Source organism: Microcaecilia unicolor, chromosome 4 (assembly GCF_901765095.1).
Source record: "Microcaecilia unicolor chromosome 4, aMicUni1.1, whole genome shotgun sequence".
In the NCBI taxonomy this organism is placed as follows: Eukaryota; Metazoa; Chordata; class Amphibia; order Gymnophiona; family Siphonopidae; genus Microcaecilia; species Microcaecilia unicolor.
Window position 1 is genome coordinate 184,070,277 of NC_044034.1, and position 25,087 is coordinate 184,095,363.

The 25,087-nt window shown below is 43.9% G+C and overlaps 1 protein-coding gene across 5 annotated transcripts in view; it reads left to right on the forward strand.

Annotated features, from left to right (window-relative positions):
- The window catches only part of INSC (INSC spindle orientation adaptor protein), a 314,937-nt gene that overhangs the window by 114,428 nt on the left and 175,422 nt on the right, over positions 1–25,087 (forward strand). For all 5 annotated transcript variants that reach the window (XM_030201048.1, XM_030201053.1, XM_030201051.1 and 2 more), the window contains exons 5-6: positions 8,580–8,703; positions 14,312–14,425. In XM_030201048.1, the coding sequence (XP_030056908.1) occupies positions 8,580–8,703; positions 14,312–14,425 (238 nt within the window). The remainder of the gene's footprint in view (positions 1–8,579; positions 8,704–14,311; positions 14,426–25,087) is intronic.

Genomic DNA, 25,087 nt, shown 5'->3' on the forward strand with positions numbered 1-25,087 from the left:
AGGTCATCGCCACTATGCTGAGAGCGAGGAAGCGCTCTACTTCTACTGCTTACGCCAGGGTTTGGCGTATCTTTGCAGCATGGTGTGAAGCAGGCTCACTTTCTCCCTTCACTGCTCCAATTTCTTCAGTGTTGGCGTTCCTGCAAGAAGGTCTGGAGAAAGGCCTGTCGCTCAGTTCCCTTAAAGTCCAGGTAGCGGCTCTGGCTTGCTTCAGGGGCCGCCTGAAGGGTGCTTCCCTGGCTTCGCAGCCAGATGTGGTGCGCTTTCTCAAGGGAGTTAATCACCTGCGCCCTCCTCTGCACTCAGTGGTGCCTGCGTGGAATCTCAACCTGGTGCTAAGAGCATTGCAGAAGCCGCCTTTGGAACCCTTGTCGAGGGCATCTCTGAAAGACCTGACGTTGAAAGCAGTCTTTTTGGTGGCTATCACTTCAGACAGAACAGTTTCCGAGCTCCAGGCGCTCTCATGTCGAGAGCCTTTTCTGCAGTGCACTGAGGCAGGAGTGACTATTCGCACAGTGCCTTCCTTCCTGCCCAAGATTGGTTCTCGCTTCCATGTGAATCAGCAGCTCTGTCTCCCTTCCTTTCGTAGGGAGGACTACCCAGAGGAGTACTCCGCTCTTGAATATCTGGATGTGAGACGAGTCATCATCAGTTACTTGGAAGTGACCAATGATTTCCGGAAATCAGATCATCTGTTTGTCCTGTTTGCAGGTCCTCGTAAGGGTCTGCAGGCTGCTAAGCCTACAGTGGCAAGATGGGTCCAGGAAGCCATTGCAGCGGCTTATGTGGCCGCGGGGAAGGTGCCGCCTATCCAGCTGAAGGCTCACTCCACGAGAGCTCAGGCGGCCTCGATGGCAGAGGCAGGATCCGTCTCCTTGGAAGAGATATGCAAGGCGGCAACGTGGGCTTCGGCTCATACATTCTCCAAGCATTACCGTTTGACTGTGGCTGCACGGGCGGAGGCCCGGTTTGGAGCTTCAGTGTTGAGGTCAGGGATTTCTATGTCCCGCCCTGGGTGAGTACTGCTTCGGTACATCCCACCAGTCTATGGATTGATCAGCTTGATGATATGGAAGGTAAAATTATGTATAATCATACCTGATAATTTTCTTTCCATTAATCATAGCTGATCAATCCATAGCCCCTCCCAGATATCTGTACTGTTTATATTCTGGTTGAATTTTAGGTTCAAGTTTAGCCTTCAGTTACTTCAGGAGGACTTCGTGTTCAAGTTCTTCTTTCACTTGGATTCTTCAAGAGTTGAGACGACTTTGTGTTACAGTGAGCTGCTGCATTCCTCTCCCCTCCGTTTTACGGGGCTGGATTGAGACATAAATTCTGCCGGCACTCCCTCCCGCTTCGTGCGGCTGTAGGGCAGCTTTGTACCCCTCCCGCTTCGGCGGTGTTAGGGTCAGTCAGCTCCTCCCGCGGTTGCGGTTGCAGGATAAGCCAGATCCCCCGCATCGGCGGGTGTGGTGTCCCTCCCCCGCTCCGCGGGGATGAGCTGGACGGATTCCCCTCCCCCACTTGTGTGGGGATGAGCTGGGTTAATTCCCCTCCCCCGTTTCGGCGGTGGTGAGCTGGGCAGAGTGTCCCTTCGTGGGTGTAATTCTCTAAGTGCTGAGTCCTGCGGATGGAGCTTTGATATCGACATACTGAGGAGTTTCCGGCAGCACATGACCACATATAGGGAGGCAAAAGTTTGCTCTCTATCTCCACCTGCTGGTAGATGGACACAACCACCAGTCTATGGATTGATCAGCTATGATTAATGGAAAGAAAATTATCAGGTATGATTATACATAATTTTACCTTATATTCATCTGATATCCTTAGTACCTTAAGAAGTTTTAATTAAACAACTCAATAATACTAAGCTGCAGATAGTAGTCCAGCAGCGAGAAGGGTGCTATCCAGTCTTTTGCATTGAGTGTCACATGTATGATTATCTCCCAGTTGGTGAGATGTCATATGTGTGTGCTCGATTCAAAGACCTCCTAGCTCTCAGAGAATGAGTCCGTTCTCTTGAGGCTAGAGTAGCAGACTTGAAGTAGCTGAGGGAGACAGAGAGGTACATAGAGGGGGCCTACAGGAATGTTGTAGAGAAGTCTCACCTCCAATCTGGCAGCCCCTGTGCTGCCTTGGAGGATGGAGGCCTTCTAAAATGAAAGCATCTCCCTGGTGCAGCTGGAAGTAATCCTGTAGACAGGACCAGCACACCAGGAAATGCATTATTCTCTCGTACCAAGGATGTGTCTCCAGAGACTAGTGCCCAGGTGGGAAGGCTTAGGACAGCTGTTGTAGTTGGTGATTTGATTATTAGGCATGTAGATAGCTGGGTGGCTGGTGGACGTGAGGATTGCCTGGTTACTTGCCTGCCTGCTGTGAAGGTGGCGGACCTCACACATCACCTAGATAGGATTTTAGATAGTGTTGGAGAGGAGCCGGCTGTCTTGGTCAATGTGGGTACCAATGACATAGGAAAATGTGGGAGAGAGGTTCTGGAAGCCAAATGTAGGCTCTTAAGTAGAAAGCTCAAATCCAGAACCTCTAGGGTAGCATTTTCTGAAGCGCTATCAGTTCCACACGCAGGGTTTTAGATTTGTTAGGAACTGGGCAACATTCTGGGGAAGGGGGAGCCTATTTCAAAAGGATGGGCTCCACCTTAACCAGGCTGTTGGCATCGCCATTTAAAAAGGAGATAGAGCGGCTTTCAAACTAGAGAATGGGGAAGGCTGACAGTCGCTCAAAAGCGCAAGATTTGGAATAAGGTGTCTTTTAAAGATATCACCAAAACAACACTTGACACTTGACATTTTGCATTTTAGATTGTAAGCTCTTTTGAGCAGGGACTGTCCTTTGTTAAACTGTACAGCGCTGCGTAACCCTAGTAGTGCTTTAGAAATGTTAAGTAGTAGTAGTAGTAGTAGGGTCTGTACTGGGGCTGCTGCTTCTTAACATATTTATAAATGATCTAGAGATGGGAGTGAGGTAATTAAATTTGCTGACAACACAAAGTTATTCAAAGTTGATAAATCGCAAGAGGATTGTGAAAAATTACAAGAGGACCTTACAAGACTGGGAGACTGGGCATCTAAATGGCAGATGATGTTTAATGTGAGCAAGTGCAAAGTGATGCATGTAGGAAAGAGGAACCTGAACTATAGCTACATAATGCAAGGTTCCACATTAGGAGTCACCATCAAGGAAAGGGATCTAGGCGTCATTGTTGATGATACTTTGAAACCCTCTTCTCAGTGTGCAGTGTCAGCTAAGAAAGCAAATAGAATATTAGGTATTATTAGGAAAGGAATGGAAAACAAAAATGAGGATGTTATAATGCCTTTGTATTGCTCCATGGTGCGACTGTACCTCAAATAGTGTGTGCAATTCTGGTCACCGCATCTCAAAAAAGATATAGTGGAATTAGAAAAGGTACAGAGAAGGGCAGCGAAAATGATAAAGGTGATGGGATGACTTCTCTATGAGGAATGGCTAAAGTGGCATGCTTGAAAAACATGCACCGATGCCCATGAAGGCCCCCTTTTGCCACAGCTTGGTAAAATGGGGCCCTTAGTGTTTGCTTCTCAGAAAGTAATGAGATGGAATTAAAACTCTGTAATGAAAACTTCCCTCTTATTATCCTATAAATGAAGAGATTTGCTATGGGTAGGAAGTTGGGGAGCGTAAGTGGGAATGAAGACTGAACTAGGCCCTGCTGTGCCTTCCAGAGGCAATCTGATAATACTGTAGGCTGTGGCAGAAAGCTGAAGTTTAAAACTATGGAAACTAGTTAATAAAGTTTGCTTTAATAAAATTTCAAATGTCTTTATCAATAAACCTACAATTCCACTTGTATCCCCAATCTTTAAATCACCAAAGCACAGAGCAAAATAATGTTTAGTTACCCAGAGAAATGTTCTCTTCTTTCAGAAAGTTTACCTATTCTAAAAATTAGTCCATTCAATATTCAGCCCGCGGAAGGCAAGCTGTGATTGGCACTGAGCCCAGATATTCAATGCTGGGACGTTTCCAGTAACTGGCATTGAATATCCATTTTTTTTTTTGGGCTGGGTTAAACTTAAGTGGCCAAGTTAATATTCAGCACTGGTCAGTTAAGTTTATAGCTGCCAAAGATAGGGCTGCTATCAGGTGGTCTGATTTGGCTGCTAAACGTAGCTGGCGAAGCACTGAATATTCATGGCTAGCTGGTTATATCACGTGATATAGCCAGTTAGCTGCTATGTGCTAAGGGCCCGATTCTATATATTGTGCCTAAAATTAACACGTTTTAGACAATTATGCCTAATCATATGCTAAATACTACACATATTTAGCATACGCTTAGATGTAGTTCATGTGACTAAATCTATAGGCGTCCATTTAAGCCAATGAAAAACTGGTGTAAATCCATGCACATAGATTTACGTGCACTGGCTCACATTTTATAACATTAACAACAAACAGTACTCCTGTTCTATATAAATTACAAAATCTTTATTAGTGAAAACAAACCAGTGCATTAAAAGAATTACCAAATAGTATCCCTGCAACTCACTCACACTGCCATCCACACCAGACTTATACCCTGATCACATATGTAAATCCCACAAAGAACATTGAACATAAACCCTAAATTGCAGTTTCTTCAGTCTCTGTGTATCATCAGAGCACAATCTCAATAAAGATCAGTCAGTGAGCCCTAAAAAAAAACACAAGGGCACACAAAACCCAGTTCTTAATAATTGTAGCAGATATTGAACATTGCTGATCTTTGTATCCAACAAGTTCTCAAATGAAGAAAGAAAAAAACTCCACAAATCTTCTGTGATCCTCCTGCACACAGTCAAACCTTTAAATTAAAGGCAGCCAAAGAATGCTTCAGGTAAGTGGGAGGCTTCCAGGGATAGGTAAATTAAACCCACATAGTTGGTATAGGGGAACTTTGGCTGCCTTTAATTTAAAGGTTTGACAGTGTGCAGGAGGATCACAGAAGATTTGTGTGACTCTGCAATTCCCAGTGTTTCTCTGTGGGTTTTTTTTAATCACAGGGATAAGAACAGTGGCTTTATATTGCAGTGGAGTTTTTTTCTTTCTTCATTTGAGAACTTGTTGGATACAAAGATCAGCAATGTTCAATATCTGCTACAATTATTAAGAACTGGGTTTTGTGTGCCCTTGTGTTTTTTTTTAGGGCTCACTGACTGATCTTTATTGAGATTGTGCTCTGATGATACACAGAGACTGAAGAAACTGCAATTTAGGGTTTATGTTCAATGTTCTTTGTGGGATTTACATATGTGATCAGGGTATAAGTCTGGTGTGGATGGCAGTGTGAGTGAGTTGCGGGGATACAATTTGGTAATTCTTTTAATGCACTGGTCTGTTTTCACTAATAAAGATTTTGTAATTTATATAGAACAGGAGTACTGTTTGTTGTTAATGTTTTAGGTACCTCCTATTATATATATATCCCCTATTAGGATTAAGATCACATTTTATAACAACACACATAGATTTTGGAATGCCCATTTCCACGCCCCCTAACCATGCTGCCTTTTGCCTGTGTATATTAGACTTTAGATGCAGTACATTACAGAGTGTGCTTAGCAATGTATGCATGGAAATTCTAATTTTTTGCCAGTTAATGCTCCTTATTGCTTGTTAAGAGCTGTTAACAATGCTTAACAGCTTGTTAAAACAATCTATGCACGTAGTTGTAGAATATGCATAGATTTATGCATGGAACTGTGCGTAACTCTAGGCACGGTATATGGAATCCGAGGGTAGGTGCTAACATTCAGCAGAGATAACCGGATGTCTTGAGTGAGCACTAGGGGGTAGTAGTGAGTCTCCTAACCTGAGGAGTAATCATACCAAGTCCCCAGCACACACAAAGACCACCCCATCCACTGAGGTACCAAAATATATTACTTACCAAATATTACATCAGAACTTACTTATTATCTAAGAGACAAAACAAATATTTCTACTTTAATAGGGGTAGATACTAATACAGAGACAAAAGAGGAATAGTAATGCACCCCGGTTAGATGGTTAGGTGGTGTATTCTGCTACTAGCCAATTCCTTGGCTAGAGAAGGAACTACCCACCTTTCTGCAGAAATCATACATATTTAAACAGGCTAAGGGTTAGCTAAAATACATGATCACATGACACATGATCACATGACATTTCTGTTACAGGTGTCCAACTGTCATCTGGAATTTTCCTAGCTACAGTTCTGCTGCTCCTAACCACATTCCATTCCATTAGATAATATGTCAGTTAGCGCTTGTCTCCGCTTCTATCACTTCACGCTTTCACATAACACACTTTCCATGCTTGCACACACTTTGCAGTAGTCCATGACCTTTCAATGGCTCATCTGTGATGTGTCCTATCTCATTTATCAGAGGAACATCTCAGAAAAACAGGCCAAATGTCACCAGATGTAAAAAGTCCCAAAATAATCTCATTTCATCAAAACACCTTCTTGCTGCCTTCATGTCAGAAAAGACTGAATATATTTCAGCATTTTAATTTCCAGCAGCTTAAGCCTTTCGTGGTTCCAACTGCAATCCCAAGTCTAGTGCTTCTGTGCAGTGGCGTAGAAAGGGGGGGCGGGGGGGGGGGGCGGTCTGCCCCGGGTGCACGCTGCTGCAGGAGTGTCGGGAAGTAACCTGTTCCGGTTCAGAGAGAGCAGGGAACCAGCAGAGCTGATGCAGCTCCCAGCGATGTGCCCTCGGGGCGGAGCGGACCTCCCACCCGTCCCCTTTCCTACATCAGTGGTAAGAATGCGCTCCGGGGGGGCCGCCCTTGCTACGGCACTGCTTCTGTGTCCAGTAATTAGTGGTGACCCACACACTTGTGCTTAAAATTAGTGCTTAGCTGGCTAAGTGCTTTTGTTGGAGTGTGTATAAATGGTGCCTAAATTAAGACACCCCTTATAGAATTGCCCTTTTGATTCTCTTTCAGGATTTCTTAATGCAGCAATGTTATGTTATGTTGGATTGTCATGTGACATTCCTACAGGACTCATTGACTGTATACAAGGAAAGTTTAGTTTGAAATCAAGACATTTGAATTGAACATGCAAAATGATTTTTTAAGTAATAATAGGGCTAGATATACTAACATGCTTTAATGCACATTATTTATTGCAGGCCGCCTTTTATGCAACAGAACCTATTTATGAATTATGCACATTAGTGATTTTAGTGAATCTATTTGGGGTTGTGGACAGGGATCTTAAACCACAATAAGCAGGCCAGCTGGTGATATTCTGCAGCACTTAACTGTGGAGTGTCACTGAATCTGCACTGAAACTGTGCAGCGCTCACTGCCCAGGCATGGTGGTCTGATGTGGAGTCAGGGAGGAGCTGGCAGTTATGTGGGCATGATCCATATCGGGTGTAGCCAGATGGCCAACTTTGGGTGGGCCTGAGCCCAAAGTAGGTGGACATGAAATTTGCCCCCTCCTGACTGCTCTCTGCCATCTGCCCGTCTGCCAACTCAAAATATTAAATACTTGAGCTGGTAGGGATCCCTAAACCCCACTAGTTGAAGATTTCCTCCTCCTCGGGCAGCCAGTTCTTTTCCAAATAGCAGCTGATAGCACTTGGCTTGAGCTGATGCCACCGCCGGTAGGCCGTGCATGCTCAGTGTTTGCACATGCGTTAAAACTGATCGTGTGCAGAGTGGCTGGTGTTGGCGTCAGCTTGAGGAAAGTGCAACCTGTTGCTGTTAGGAAAAGTGCTGACTGCCCAAGGAAGAGGAACTCTTTAGCTGGCAGGGTTTAGGGATCCCCACCAGCCAAGGCAAGAATGCTACAAATATGGGTGGGTCTAAGTCCAAATTTGGAGGGCCTTGGCCCACCCATGGCTACATCACTGGGGACAGTATATAACTACTGCTCAGGGGCAACATAGAGGGGTTTGGGAAGAGGATTTCTCATGAATTTCTCACTTTGAACTGCTGGTTTGTTTTTTTTTGCAAGCGGAAGGAAGCCAGTGCAGCTTCTAAGCACTGATAGTGAGAAACAAAACATGTATGTGAGTCTGAACAAAACCAAAAGTGAAAGCACATCTGTTTTTCTGCATTTAAATATGAGCCTTTCAAAAATATTTAGTGCAAATAATTTTTGAAAAGCTTATATGTAAAAGCACAGAAGAACAGCGCTAATGTGTGCTTGCACTTCTGGTTTTGTGTAGACACGCTTACTGTGAAACGTTTGAGCGCTTTCACCAGGCACATTCCTCCCCTTGCTTTTGGTTTAATAGCACAAATGATCTGTGCATAAAATTTGAATGTCATTCCTTTGAGCATTGGTTAGCTATTTTTCTACACTGTTGTTGCCCTGTAAGGTTTGTGATGTGGGCTTTAGCCCTTGGGCTTTGAGAATCAGCCTCTATGTGGGTAAGAGCTGGGTAAAGGGTGGACAGTTTCCAAACAGATTTTTTAACCAGGTACACAGCTTTTGAAACTTGTAAGAAAAAGGCTTGTGTTATTTTACTATACCTATTTCTACATCACTTCTATCCTTTCTCTTGTTTACAACATAATTTTTGCATTTTCAGGTGTTTGTACCTTGATGACGAGCAGATACTAACATCAATGAAATCATGTATTAATGAAACGCTAAATTCTGTTGGACATTATTTTGGCGAATTGATAGAAGCGGCTTTAACACATGAGATAAAGGTGAATAAACACAGAATTCTAATATACATCATGGGAGTTTTCATTGAAATGCATATTCTACAATCCTGATTGTGTTCATCCAGGAAAATCAGTGTAAACAATGCATTCATGTTATAGTTTTCTACATGCCAATGTTGGGTATCTTACAACTCATTTCAACTTTATAATACTGGTTCTGTGTCATTATTTATCATTTTTGTAACCTTGTAAACTTTCAAATTAACAAATTAACATAATAGATGACTGCAGATAAGGATTAGCCACCTACACCCTGCAAGTTAAGCATATTTTACAACTGTCACCCTTACAAGCTTGACTGTCTCTTGGAAGTCATGTCCTCTACTATAGTTCTTAACAGTGAAGTCTGTTAAAAGATCATATAACTTGCATTTAATATAATTAAAAATGGAGCAACCTTTAGCATTTATTGGTGTATCAAATCCTTCTTAGACATATGCATTGGTTAAACTTTCAGAAGCTTAGCTAGGATCTACATTTGTAAGGTATAAGTTTATTTACAGAAAGCAAGAGTTAATTATTCTGAAGCTAATAGAATAAGACCTAGTCCAGGGGCTGTCAATTGGCCAGACTGTTTCCTTTCAATCAATGATGGTCTGTATCCAAGCTTGCTCTTACAGGCTGATGATGACAACTTCAAAGCCTTTTTTGTCACCTTCCTTTTAGACCTTCACTGTCAATCACTGGTGAAACATTTGCATGTTGTATAATCTCTGGACATTTCTACTCAAAGCAGTTAATGGCTTCACTAGCAAACTTGTCTTTAAATCTGGAGAACAGGAGAATACATTTGTGTGTGTGTGTGACCAGAGAATTGAACCGTGGACGTGCTATAGACGTAATCTACTTAGATTTCAGCAAGGCTTTTGACACGGTTCCCCACAGGAGGCTCTTAAATAAACTGGATGTGCTGAAGATAGGACCCAAAGTGGTGAACTGGATTAGGAACTGGTTGACGGACAGGCGCCAGAGAGTGGTGGGGAATGGAGTTCGCTCGGAGGAGGGAAAGGTGAGTAGTGGAGTGCCTCAGGGATCGGCGCTGGGGCCGATTCTGTTCAATATATTTGTGAGTGACATTGCCAAAGGGTTAGAAGGTAAAGTTTGCCTATTTGCGGATGATACTAAGATTTGTAACACAGTGGACACCCCGGAGGGAGTGGAAAACATGAAAAAGGATCTGAAAAAGCTAGAAGAATGGTCTAAGGTTTGGCAATTAAAATTCAATGCGAAGAAATGCAAAGTGATGCACTTAGGGAGTAGAAGAGAGGCGTATGTGTTAGGCGGTGAGAGTCTGCTAGGTACGGATGGGGAGAGGGATCTTGGGGTGATAGTATCTGAGGATCTGAAGGCGATGAAACAGTGTGACAAGGCGGTGGCCGTAGCTAGAAGGTTACTAGGCTGTATAGAGAGAGGTGTGACCAGAAGAAGAAAAGAGGTGTTGATGCCCTTGTACAAGTCGTTGGTGAGGCCCCACCTGGAGTATTGTGTTCAGTTTTGGAGGCCATATCTTGCTAAGGATGTAAAAAGAATTGAAGCGGTGCAAAGAAAAGCTACAAGGATGGTATGGGATTTGCGTTACAAGACGTATAAGGAGAGACTTGTGGACCTGAACATGTATACCCTGGAGGAAAGGAGGAACAGGGGTAATATGATACAGACGTTCAAATATTTGAAAGGTATTAATCCGCAAACGAACCTTTTCCAGAGATGGGAAGGCGGTAGAACGAGAGGGCATGAAATGAGATTGAAGGGGGCAGACTCAAGAAGAATGTCAGGAAGTATTTTTTCACGGAGAGGGTGGTGGATGCTTGGAATGCCCTCCCGCGGGAGGTGGTGGAGATGAAAACGGTAATGGAATTCAAACATGCGTGGGATAAACATAAAGGAATCCTGCGCAGAAGGAAGGGATCCCCAGGAGCTTAGCCTAGAATGGGTGGCAGAGCTGGTGGTTGGGAGGCAGGGCTAGTGCTGGGCAGACTTATACGGTCTGTGCCGGGGCTGGTGGTTGGGAGGCGGGACTAGTGCTGGGCAGACTTATACGGTCTGTGCCGGGGCTGGTGGTTGGGCGGCAGGGATAGTGCTGGGCAGACTTATACGGTCTGTGCCAGAGCCGGTGGTGGGAGGCAGGGATAATGCTGGGTAGACTTATACGGTCTGTGCCAGAGCTGGTGGTGGGAGGCGGGGTTGGTGGTTGGGAGGCGGGGTTAGGGCTGACCAGACTTATACGGTCTGTTCCCTGAAGAGGACAGTACAAATAAAAAAGTAGCACATATGAATTTATCTTCTTGGGCAGACTGGATGGACCGTGCAGGTCTTTTTCTGCCGTCATCTACTATGTTTACTATGTTAGTTTCATATCAGACATGTTGTTCATTTCTCTTTTGCTAAATTCAGCACTTAGTCTTCCATCTTTGGCCCATATAATTTATACTTGGAAACTTATCCTATGTGCATGTGCAATACAGCAGAACTAAACTCATTGCCACAGTGTTTCTAATTGGCATTTGTTCTGGTTTCAGGTCAAGGAGTGTTGTAGGGCTTAGAACAGTGGTCTCAGAGTCAAGGAACTAGTCACAGGACACAGAAACAATTTTTTTCTACTTTTCACACATACACACAAAAACACACATATACATTCTGGTGTTGTGCACTGTCTGCTGCTCATGTGCTCACTCAGTGAGTGCTCCCCCCTTCCTCCCATCATCAGCTCTGCCCATCATTATGTAAAGTTCTTACAGCTGCTGAGAGCTCTCCACTTCTCCAAAATATTTCATGGCTTTCTCCAAGGTCAGTCTAGTACTTCTTGTTGAGCTCCGTTTTCCAACCTCATGCAAAACCTTCACTTGCACAGCTCAGGAACTTCCCCCTCCTTTCCTGTGATTACAACTGCCTTCTAGTACTCCCACCCCCTGTGTTTTCCCATTGGCTAGATATTACCCACAGTACCCATGTATGTTTTATCATTCCCACCTTAGTAATTCCCTTATTTGTCCTGTTTGTCTGTCCTGATTAGATTGTAAGTTCTTTTGAGCAGGGACTTTCTCTTCATGTTCAAGTGTACAGCCCTGCATACATCTAGTAGCGCTACAGAAATGATAAGTAGTAACATACATAACATAGTAAATGATGGCAGATAAAGACCTGTATGGTCCATCTAGTCTGCCCATCTCATCCCCCAAAACAAGCCACAACATGAAACCACCCCATTTCAACATTTTAAATTCCACCAGACTTCTAGTAGTAGTAGTTTCTCTGTAAGTTATACTGGATGGAGCTAGATCTCTCATGCAGGGAGGGATGATTGGCGAGCTGCATATAGAGGTTTTAAACTATGAAAAATGTTCAGATATATTAGCCATCATTATAACTTTGAGACATTGATGCAAAAATCTTAGAATCCTGGAAAAAGGCAAACAGTTGGCAATTCTAATTTCCTGAGCACATGTGACAGGGATACAATAAACATTTTGGCTGTAGGCATGTTCCTAATTTGCCTGTGGCTTATTCCAGCCTTGAATATATACCAGGGACAGACAAAGTCTAACTGATACCCTAAGCACAGCCCAACAATGGTGCTACTTGGCCCTTCCATTGCTTGACTGAAAAGGGAAAGGGGCTTGATATACTGCCTTTCTGTGGTTTTTGTAACTACATTCAAAGCAGTTTACATAGTATATACAGGTACATTTTTGTACCTAGAGCAATGGAGGGTTAAGTGACTTGCCCAGAGTCACAAGGAGCTGCAGTGGGAATTGAACCCAGTTCCCCAGGATCAGAGTCTGCTGCACTAACCACTAGGCTACTCCTCCACATTAAGACCCAACAAATGCTGATAAGTATCATAATTGTATGAAACAAAACATCATATATATTTATAATGATGAGAAAAACACTGAAATTCATGTTGGATAATGGATGTGGCAGATGACAGTGAAAGAGTTAAGGGCATGATAACTACAGGAAAAAACCTCTGTGGTGCCTCCTTCCCTTGGTACCCTAAGCACGTGCTTATTTTGCTGATGTATACAGATAAAATGCGGTGAAGGCCGCCACTGAGATTTCAAAATGGAATGCCAATGTGTATATCTGATGGACCACTCCAATACAGCCCTCAGTATTATTCATTTTCCCCATGTGGAAATGTATGCTTGCTGCTGACAGTGAGTATAATGTACTTTTAGCCATGGAGGGCTGAAAATAATTATAATAGGGATAGTTTTGTGACTAAACCCCTTATATCCATGGAAACCCCATTAAAAATTGCCCTCATATTTCTCTTTGAAAATTTGCTGCAAGGTGCCTCAATATGCTTGTGGAGAAAAATAGACTTTTCAAAATTGCCTCTTAACATCTCTAGAACTGGCATAGAAGATTTAGAGAATACAAACAAAAGATCATATACATTGTTTAACATATTTACAGGGCTATAGGGAAACTCTGTAAGGAGCTGTCTAGTTGTAGGTGACAGGAAGACACTAAGGGCCCTGTTTACTAAGGTGCACAAAATTAGCGCACCCTGTGTAGGCACCCATAGGAATTTTGTGGACACCTACATAGCATGCGCTAAAAGCACTAACACACTTCTAGTGTGGCTTAGTAAACGGGGCCCTTAAATAGTGGTATTCTAGTTATTTACACATGTAAGAGGCAATTTAACGTGTGTGAATGACTTCTCATATTTGAAAACGATGCACCATGATTTTGACGGTGCTTTGCTTTGCACTGTTCCTTCTAAGCTGAGTGGGTGTCCTCCACCTACAGTCCTGCCAGTGAGGGATGCTGTTTCAGTATCATCTTTTCAATAGTGAAGTACAGGCAAGGTCTGCAGGACTCCATGGAACCTACCTATCCCTAGAGATTGAAAACATAATATTAAAACACTACCCTCTACTGGTAACATTGAAGTTGGAGGACTCCTACTCTGCTTAGAGGGAACAGTGCATACGTGGAGCATGGGTGGGACATGCAAATACACACAAATTATAGAATGCTCTAATTTATGTGTGTTCAGGTTAACACATGGGCTTGAGTTAGTTCTTTTGAGCAGGGTTCAAGTGTACATCCCTGCATACGTCTAGTTCTTGTACCAAGTAGAGTGCTGCCGAGCCCGGTACTCGGACCAGGTTCTGCTTGGTGGCCGGACAACCCCAGGTTTCACCTGCGCTGACCGTCATTTCCCAGAGGTGCAGGCGGCCTGCAGGGCTTACGAGATGGAGCAGGTTCTCCTCCGTTGAGATACAAATTATGTCTAACATATATAATGGAGCCCTCCTGAATATTACATTAAATACAATTGTACAAACTTTAAAATGTATTTGTGCTTCAGTTGGAAGCCAGTGAAGTGACTTTAAGATGGGAATAATCCTATCATGTGGAGAATATAAGACAACAGTGTTCTGAATAGTCTGTAATTTTCTTATAAAGTATTTATGGCAGCCTACAAAAATGATGTTACAATAGTCAAGTTGGGGTAAAAGTAAACTTTGCACTACAATCTGAAAAACTGATGGCTCTAAATAACTCCTGATTCTCTGAAGTTTTCTCAAAAACTAACTGGTATTTTACTCTCCCTCTTCCTTCTGTCCTACAGAATCTGGTGAAACAGATAAACTCCACTGATAATATAGACATCATTGAGGCAGCGACTGGCAATCTATTTAGCCTGACACAGGAAGGTGCTCGTATGTGTCAAATCATAGCTCAGGCAAGTTTATTGATGTGGACTGAGCTTGTCTATTTCTTGAGGGTATTCAGAATGTGTCACTCATACATCTTCATCACTGTACCCAACAGAGGTTCTTATCTCCTTGAAAGACACATGCACAGAAACTAATTTTATAATAGGGCATCTAAGTGGAAAGATCAAAAAAGGGCCTTTTTTAATGTCTATCTTATGAAGACAATAGAGTTGCTTTTCTGCCTTTATTAAATTGGCTCATTAAAACTGACAGCCAATAGTGTATGCCCATGGTTCCCAAACCTGGTCCTGGAGGCACCTAGCCAGTCAGGTTTTCAGGCTATCCACAATGAATATTCATGAGAGATATTTGCATGCACTGCCTCCACTGCATGCAAATTTCTCTCATGAATATTCATTGTGGATATCCTGAAAATATGACTGGCTGGGAGGCCAACAGGACTGAATTTGGGAACCACGGGTATATGCCTTCTCTCAAACAAATTTACACCTGATCGGAAAAAGTGTAAATGTGTGCATGCATTTTATTCAGGTTCAAGTGCATTTTATAAAATATGCACACACATTACAATGCTACACCTGCTCTACCCAAACTACAGACCCTGTGAAGGAGTCCTCCACCTACATTCCTGCCAGTGGGGGTGCTGTTTCAATATTACATTTTCAATAGTGAGGAGAAGGTAAGTTCTGCAGGACTCCAGAGGACCAATCTGTCTTTAGTGATTAAAAACATGATATTGAAGCATCACCCCACTCTCACTGGCAGGAAACTGGAGAATTCCTGCACAGCTTAGAGGGAACTTATCCCTAATTCTATAAAGGTACCCAAATTTAGACATGATCCTGAGTTGTGAGCACAACTAAATTAGTTAATGAACAATTTACACTCAATAATTGGCTGCTAACAATCAATTATTTGCATTAATTGACTCTAATTTACAGTTGTGCACATAACTGTCTGTGCAAATCTATAAAGACCTTCAACTAAATCTTCTCACGTGCAGCTCAAATAGGGTATGGACATGGGAGGAGCAATCTAGAAAGTCATGTGCAGTGTTACTGAATTTGGGGGTTGAGCACCCAACTTGCATGCCATGCTTCAGTTGGTGTAAGTCCTCGCACCCAAAGTCGTATGTGGGAATCCGCTCTAAGCACTATTCTATAAAGAGAGCTCAACCCGGAGCATTCTTCATAGAACAGCACCGGGTGTGGATTTTCCAGGCGTCATTTACTGAATCTAGTCCTTAATGTGTAAATCTCATAAAAGTAGCAATTTTTGTTTGGCCTTCTGCTCAGTGTGCTGCTGTGGCTAAGAAAGCAAACAGAATGATAGGTATTAATAGGAAAGGAATGGAAAACAAAAATGAGGATGTTATAATGCCTTTGTATTGCTCCATGGTGTGACCACACCTCGAATATTGTGTTCAAATCTGGTCGCCGCATCTCAAAAAAGATATAGTGGAATTAGAAAAGGTGCAGAGAAGGACGACGAAAATGATAAAGGGGATGGGACGACTTCCCTATGAAGGAAGACTAAAGTGGCTAGGGCTCTTCAGCTTGGAGAAAAGACGGCTGAGGGGAGATTTAATAGAGGTCCATAAAATAATGAGTGGAGTTGAACGAGTAGATGTGAAGCATCTGTTTATGCTTTCCAAAAATACTAGGATTAGGGGGCATACAATGAAGCTACAAAGTAGTAAATTTAAAACAAATTGGAGAAAATGTTTCTTCACTCAACATGTAATTAAACACTGGAATTCGTTGCCAGAGAATGTGGTAAAGGCGGTTAGCTTAGCAGAGTTTAAAAAGGTTTGGACGGCTTCCTAAAGGAAAAGTCCATAGACCATTATTAAATTGGACTTGGGGAAAATCCACTATTTCTGGGATAAGCAGTATAAAATGTGTACTTTTTTGGGATTTTGCCAGGCATTTGTGACCTGGATTGGCCACTTTTGGAAACAGGATGTTGGGCTTGATGGACCTTTGGTCTTTCCCAGTATGGCAATACTTATGTACTTAACCCCCTTTTTACTAAGCCACATGGCAATGCCGACACAGTCCATTCAAAGTGAATGGGCTGTGTTGGTATTAGTGCACAGGAGCTTAGTGAATGGGGGGGGGGGGGGGGTTAATGAGAGCCATTTTCCATATAAAACATATTTTATACACGTGAAAGCTTTTTAAAAATCACCCTTACAGTGTCTAATATCAGAACTTTAAACTGCAAGTGCACATTTGTTTTGTTTTTTAAATAAAATGAAAAGGGCAGGGAAATGGGCTTGTTGCATTTTGTTTCAGAACAAAACAAGAATACCCAATGAAATTCTTTTTTATTTTAGTTTGGTTTTCATTTGCCTCTGCTAGCATGCTTTATCTGCCTCAAGGCTGATTTTATTCTGTTTGTAAATGACTCTGTTACAGTGGCGTTCCTGGGGGGGGGGGGGCGGTGGGTGCGGTCTGCCCCAGGTGCACGCCGCTGAGGGGGTGCCGCGCGCGCCTGTCCTCCGTTCGTTCCATGCTTCTTCTCTGCCCCGGAACAGACCTGTTCCGGGGCAGAGAAGAAGCATGGACCGAACGGAGGACAGGCGCGTGTGGCACCCCCCCAGCGGCATGCACCCGTGGGGGGGGGGGGTTCTTTTGCAGGGGGTGTCCTTTCGCCGGGGGGGGGGGGGGGTGTCCGTGCTGCATCCGGGGGGGCGCTGCACCCGGTGGATGGGGTGCATCGGCGATCCGCCCCGGGTGTCAGCCCCCCTAGGAACGCCACTGCTCTGTTAGCATTCTAAAGTGGAAAACAAAACAAAAAAGTTAAAACCTGAAAGTGAAATAAAAACCATGACCCTCCCCCCTAAAATTAACTTATATGCATACTTCTACTTTAAACCAGACCTGACTAATGAGGGGCTGTCAAACTGCCATCCTGAGGCATTAGTACTGCTGTAAATCTTCAAGAAAGTTTTGTTTTGTTTGTGTTCTCCCTGCATGAATGCTTGATGGAGAATAGTATTATCTCCTGCTAAATATCTTCACAACCAGGAGCTCATTGGAAAGCCTTTGTATATCAAATGGACCACGGTTTCATCCCACATGTCATAGATACATACCAGAGATATGCACATACCTCAAAAAATGTTATAGCTTCATTGACTCAAGAAAACACAGCGGTGCCGGGCAGAATGGTGGCAGCAGGCAGGAAAGAGTATTGTTCTTTCCTGCCCCCCTCACAGAGGCCATGACCACCAGGGGCCTTCAAGGTAGGATGGGGGGAGGGTTGTAGTGTGCAGTGAGCAACTGGGCAGAGACTCTGGTCCTTTGGGCACTGCCTGGTTGCCTGAATGGTCAGTCTGCCACCTGACACCAATGGATGCACATGTGCTGACAAGAGCTGAGTTCTTTTACTTGGACCACATGTAGGCATTCCCAGGACACTAGGGAGGAGACAGAATTGCAAGGTACACATGCATACAACTAAAAGACACCCATACATGTATAGAATACACAATTTGTGTATGAAGTGCCTATAAAGTGACATGGCCATATATATTGCTTTTACTAAATAGCCATAAAATAGGTGCATTTTTGACAATTTTTATATGTCGAGAAGCATTTTTGAAAGGATGTCTAAATGCCAAAAAAAAAAAAAAAACAACCCAAGAAAAGAAAAAGTCTGTCTCACAGCCATTTTCAAACTTGAAAAATGTCAGGTCGAAAAAACATGAAAAGGACAAAAGAACATCCTGATGCTGGAGACGTCCATCCTGAACACCCATTTTACAAACTGAGGAAAAACAAGGCACAGGGATGTCTATCTAGCAGCATTCTTATGAAAATAGATACAGAGACACCCTTGCAGAACAGAGGAGTAGCCTAATGGTCAGCGTAGTGGATTGTAAAGCAAGGGACATGGCTTCAGTGACTTTTTTTTTTTTTTTGTAAATGAGATCCCTCCAGGAATAGAAAAATACCCACTGTATCTGAATGTACACTACTTCAATAGTCTTCAGGCTTGCAAATGTCCTATATCTTGAGTTACAGTAAGTATTTTTTTTCTTGGAGGGAGCCCCAGAAAAAATTAATAACAGAGTTATAGCTAATTAATTTTAGCAGCATTCAAGCATTATTGATTAACAGCACTGAAAGTCTTACATCCTATATAATAATTCTCACCTCCAACGTTCTGAGGCTGCCTGGAACCGTGGTTTCCGGCCAGGGGTCGTCTGTTAGATGGATGGAGTAGATAATAGTGACTTCAGGGAGAGGGGAGGAGCTGCAAAGCAGGGAGCAGCGAATCGGCTGCGGTGAGTGTACAATGGCAGGGGGAGGAGTAGGGAAACACGCGGAGCATGTTTCCCTACTCCTTCAACCCAGCCAGCAGCAAACAACGACCCAGGCAGGGGGAGGAGTAGGGAAACACACGGAGCGTGTATCCCTACTCCTCCCCCTGCCTAGGAATCGCTCCAGACTGCCTGCCACCGCAAAAAAAAAAAACGCCGCCGCCTATGAAACAACCCACAGAGCCCCCCCCCTCGGCGCAACACCCAAGCCCCTCCACGCCGGTGCATCACACAAGCCCCTACCCCCCCCCCCCCTCCGGGCACATCAACCCCCTCGCCACTCACAGACGCAGCGGCCGGTACAAAAACAAAAAAACCCAGATTTTAAAAATGAAACACGGCTCCGGACAGCCATCTGGCATTGGCTGTCATCTCTGCAGCCGCTCTTCCTGTCCCCTGCATGTCACTACCCCTGGAGGAAACCCCGCCCCCTCAAACATTCACACATACACACACAAACAATCTCTACCACACCAAAAAAAAAAAAAAAGCTACACTGACAGCCAGCACAAACACGACCTGAAGGATCCCCCACATTCAACCCATCACCACAGGAACGCAGACCCCCCCCCTTCCAAGCCCATACTCACTTTCAACCCATCACCACAGGAACGCAGACCCCCTCCTTCCAAGCCCCCCTGCCACTCCCTCACAGTTCACCATCCCCCACCCCCCTCCCCCTAACATTCTTACTCACACACACCATCACACCCTCCCAACTAGCCAACCCCGCCCACCCCTCCCTTTCCCACCCCTCAAACAACATTCTGAAAAAAAAACACAATATCTGTCACACACACAAAAACACTTCACTAATGACAACAAGCCACAACACGACTTGAAGGCGGTGGGGCACAAGCAAGCGGCAGCCGACCACAGGGCCGTGGAGAACACCTGGAAACTTATGCACAAAGTGGTGAGTTGCAGGGGAGTGGGAGAGGGGAGGGAGGACGGCCTGTAAATCAGAAGAGAGGAAAGGGGGGCGTGGGACTCAGAGGGGACAGAGGAAGACAGCGAGGGAGGGGGGATAATCTTGCTAGCGCCCGTTTCCTTTAAAACAGAAACAAGCCTTTTTTACTAGTCCTATAAAATAATTCTCACCTCCAACGTTCTGACTTGCCTGGGACCGTGGCTCATTCCGAGTTGGTCTGCTAGGCTCTGTAGATCAGGCTGACATCACAGTAGCCATTATGATGTCAACTTCAGAACCTGGGGGAAAATAAACATGCCTCACAGCTGATCCATGTCCAGAGGAGGGTCGCTGGACATGGGTGGCTGGAGGGGGGGGGCAGGGGAGAGAGGAGGGTCGCTGGACATGGGTGGCTGGAGGGGGGGCAGGGGAGAGAGGAGGGTCACTGGACATGGGTGACTGCAGTGGGCGCAGGGGGAGAGGAGGGTCGCTGGACATGGGTGGCTGCAGGGGAGCCGAGGAAAACCTTGCTAGCGCCCGTTTCATTTGTGTCAGAAATGGGCCTTTTTTACTAGTCTATTCAGAAAACAAGGAGTGAAAGAAAGGAGATGGGATTTGATATACTGCCTTTCTTTAGTTACAAGCGAAGCAGTTTACTTACTTATTTTGTACCTGAGGAAAATGGAGGGTTAAGTGACTTGGCCAGAGTCACAAAGAGCTACAGTGAAAACTGAACCGAGTTCACTAGGATCAAAGTCTGCTGTACTAACCACTAGGCTACTCCTCCAAGTTGTTAATCATTTTGGGTCACTTTTACTAAGCTGTGATAAAAGGTTGCCTTGGTACACCATTACACGGTCTTTCCTGTGCACTAAGGCCATTTTTACTACAGCTGTAAAATGGACAGTTTTCTATTTTTGTTGCCATTAATGCATGGCTATTTTTTAAAATTATTGCGTGAGCACTTACTGTCACTCATTTTGTAGGCAGTAAGGACTCACGCACAATTCCTGCACTAGTGCAGGAATGGCAACTTTCCACCCTTCTGAAAACATTTTAAAATATTTTGTTCCACATAGTTATTGTGTGCTGATGTTATCAGTTACCGCAGGAAGCCGGAATGCATCCTGGGCCCTCGATGTGTTCCCCCTGCTTTGTCCTGCCTCCTCTGACCTAACTTCCTGTGTTTGCACAGGCAGGACACACAGCAGAGGAAGCACTTTGGAGGCCAGCCAGAGTAAATTTATTGATGCTGCCCACAGCCGGAACACTGCCAGGGGGAGGAGGGAAAGAAGAGAAATATTGAACAAGGTGGGGGTGTGGTGGCAGCAGCGGGCAGGCAGCGGGAGAGTCAGTGGTGAGAAGGTGGGGGTGGCAGCAGCAGTGGTGATGTTGGGGGGGGGGCACATTTTTTACCCCAGGCCCGGTGGCATCTCTCAGAGGCCCTGGCGTTAGGCACATATTAGAGCAGTTTTCTGGGTACACAGCATCTCTCTTTCACCCCTTGCAGAATCTATCTCTGATAGAAATGCAGAAAAAAAACCTGTTCATCTCCCTGAAAAAAATTAAGGCTCTGCAAATGACGTTATAGTCCTATCTAACACAAGTTATTTTAGTTAAGATATTTTAAAATCGTCTCTGAAAATGGAAATATTGACTTTTAGATAAGTGCTAGTATTAATCTCAGAAGACTGCTGCTTCCTTGGGATATTATTTGTAAATAATGTGGGATATTTACATTCAGGGAAGTATTGATTGCAAATATAGATGTAAGCTGTTAGAAGCTAAAACAACAAAGGGAACGTTGACTCATGGTTATTCTTGAGAAATAGGTGTCTGACTTCTGAAGTTAGGCTTGAGATGGTCTCATAGCTGTGGTCCTATGGACTATCATTATATATCCGTTCAGAGGTTTCATTTTGCAGCTTTGAAAACTTATTATTTCGCACAGGCCTTTCCTTTGGCTTTACTCATTTGAGCCATGGTCTCATTTGTGGTTTGCCTGCAGGTAGCTTCTCCCCTTAGGTGTCATTATGCTGTGTTATTTTTTGTTCTTCCTACCCTATTTTGGCTGTTTCTTCCTTTTTCTCTTGATAATGGTAATCTTACAATGTGTTGAATTTATTGCAACTTTTACCTTGTGTTCCCTTGTCTTTGTGCTTCTTTTGTTCTTCATTTCCTTATTTTTATGATCCTGTAAACTGTGTATTATTGACTTTGTGGTATATCACAGTTGATAATGATGAGGGTGATGGTCTTAGCTTTGTGCACTGGGGTAGAGCAGATTTGAGTCTGAATTTGTTGTTAGACAGTGCCAGCCATCCTGGGCAAGCTCAGAAATGATACACTGGAGCTCAGGGAGAGGGGGAAGTCTTAGCCAGTCGCTGCAATTCTGATGGCCATAGAAAGAAAACTGCTGAAAGAACATTTATTTTCAGCACTTGACATACCGCAAGTTATCCCTGAGGTAACTACGTGATTTACAATTTCTATTACAGGCAGTGGCGTAGCCACAGGTGGGCTTGGGTGGGCCAGGGCCCATCCACTTAGGGCTCAGGCCCACCCAAAAGTAGCATATGTTTAGCGGTAGGTGGTGGAGGTCCCAAGATCTACCAGTTGAAGACTTCCCCCTGATGGTAATGAAAACGCTACTCTCCATGATATTGGCACCTGCGAATGTTCAGTTTTCAGCTCATGCCTGCTGCAGACTGCCAAGGTGGAAAGAAGCATTTTCCTGCCAGCTGAGATATCTTTTGGTGGTGGTGGGGGGGGGGGGGGGGGGGAGGGGAGAACATTTGGTGCCCACCCACTTCTTGCCTAGGCCCACCCAAAATCTGTTGTCTGGCTACGCCCCTGATTACAGGTACTTTGCACTGTCCCTAATAGGCTCACAATCTAAGTTATATGTTATACATTGTAGAGGAAGTAACTTGCGTCCCCTTGTAACTAACCAGGGTCTCCCATGGGGAATGTGGGCACACTTTCGTTTCATTCCATTTTCAAAATGAAATGAACAAAAACAAATTAAGATGGTCTTTCACAAACTTGCATTACGTTTTTGCATTTAACATGCCCAAAGAGCAAAAACCAGTGCATGTTATGTGCAAAGGCTGTCTGCTTTTTGTTGGGTTTGTGCCTAACATGCTCTGTTGTTCAAGCTTTTGCAGTGGCATTCTTAAGTTGGCTGCCACCTGGGGTGGATCGCTGCTGTGCACCCCCATGGCGCATCACCCCCTGGTTTATCACCCCCTTGGTGCATCACCTCCTCCCGGCGCATCACCTGCTGGGGGTGCAGGGAGCAGTTGCGCAGCTATCAGCTCCGCTGGTTCCCTGCCCTGGAACAGGAAGTAACATCAGAGGGAGCAGGGGACCGGCGGAGCCGACAGCCACGTGGCTGCTCCCTGCACCCCCTTGCAGTGTGCACCCAGGGTAGACCACCCCCACTGCCCTGCCCTTGGTACGCCCCTGAGCTTTTGTATTTCCATTGTTTGACTAGTGTAATGGTCTTTTTCTTGGTTTGCCTCAAAAATCTTTACACAGCTTGCAGGTAGCGCAAAATGCCACTTTATAGTTAATTTGTAACATTCCTCATTTTACACATATTGGGCCAGATTCTATATAAGGCACCTAAAAAATCTGTGTGGTAAACATTTCTGCCTAAGCGTATTCTATAAGCGTTGCCTAGATTTAGGCGTGATATATAGAATATGCTTAGTTGATATCCCATCGCCTAAAACTACATGTCTCCATTTACACCAACGAAAACACATCATAAATCCATGCACATAGATTTACGTGCACTGGGCCATATTCTATAACTACATGTGTAAATTTTGGAACACCCACAAAATTCACATTTCCCTGCCCATAGCTATGCCCCTTTTGAACTGTGCATATTACAATTTAGGCGCAGTTCATTAAAGAATATGCTTAGCGAGATGTGGATTTAAATGGAGGGGATTAATGTGTATTATCTCAACTTCATTGGTTACCCATTCAGTTTAGAATAACTTTTAAGATTCTTACACTGATATTTAAGGCCTTGCATAATGATGTTCCACCCTGTATAGCCTCTCTTTTGAAAACGTATACACCACGGCGCTCTAAGGGGCACTAGCGTGTGGCAAAAAAGTACGCTGCTGCTAACAGAGGGCACCTTTTACCGCAACTTATTAAAAGATCCCCTTTGCGTTCTACTGACAAAGGGCTGTTAGAAGTATTATCATTTATTGTGAGTCTTTATTTAGAATTTTAGAGCAAATTCTGTGGAATGCTTTGCCAGATTCTGTATGAAATGTTTCATCTTATTTGATGTTTTCAAAACTAATCAAAGCATATTATTTTGCACAGATCTTTTCTAAATAAGCTGCGGTAAGCACTAATGCGTGTTTACTGCAGGTTAAAAACGCCTATTGCAGAGAGTGCTGAAGGGTCCCACAGTAGTTTTAGCATGTACATTCGTTTCCTATGCACTAAAAAATAATTTTTAGCACTAGGGGTGTGTTTAGGGGCATAGAGTTGATGTGCTCAGCGCTAATGGGGTAGCACGACAATGCCTATGCTCTAACCCATTCGCACATGATTAGCGCATGAGCCCTTACTACCTTGAAAATAGAAACAGTTAAGGGCTCATGTGCTAATGGCCATGTGCTAATGGAAAAATTAACATGTGGTCATTATTGATGATATATAAAAATTGGCCATTTTTAACCTTGCATAATAAGGTGGCCAGAGCACGTGGGAAACCAACGCACTAGTAATAGCTCAGGCCACATTTCAATGCAGCTTAGTAAAAGGGCCCGTTAGAGATTTTTTTTTAGATGGTAATTTTGATGAGATTTTAAATTGAATATATTTTATTATTGTTTTGTATTTGTTGTTGTGATGTCATCATTTTATTATGGATGTAGTGTTGTAACCTGCTCAGATTTGGAGATGGTGTATAAATGTTTTTTTTTTAAATAAATTAGCACATGGATATGTCCATTAGCACATGTAGGACTTGGTCACAATTAGCATGGCTTACTTACCGTGCCCTCTTGAGGAAGCACTAACAGTCAGCACATGAATTAGCATGCACAAACTGCAAACCCACTGTGGTAACAGTGCACTTGTGCATTAACTCCTTAATTCTGTAAACCTTCATGCACAATTTGCATGCATAGCTTATAGAATAATATCAGTTGCATGTGTAGCTTAATAGACTAATTAGCTGCTAATTAGGGTTAAGAACCAATTATTGGCTAAAATTGGTGTTAATTGGCAGTAATTAGTCAGTATTCTATAAATTATGCACACAATCTATCATGCTCAATTTCAAGAGGGTATGGACCTGGGTGGGGCATGGGCAGGTCAAGGGTGTGCAATTTATACTTGTGTGCCTACAGTTAGGTGCGAGCATTTACACTGGCCTTTGAACTATACAAG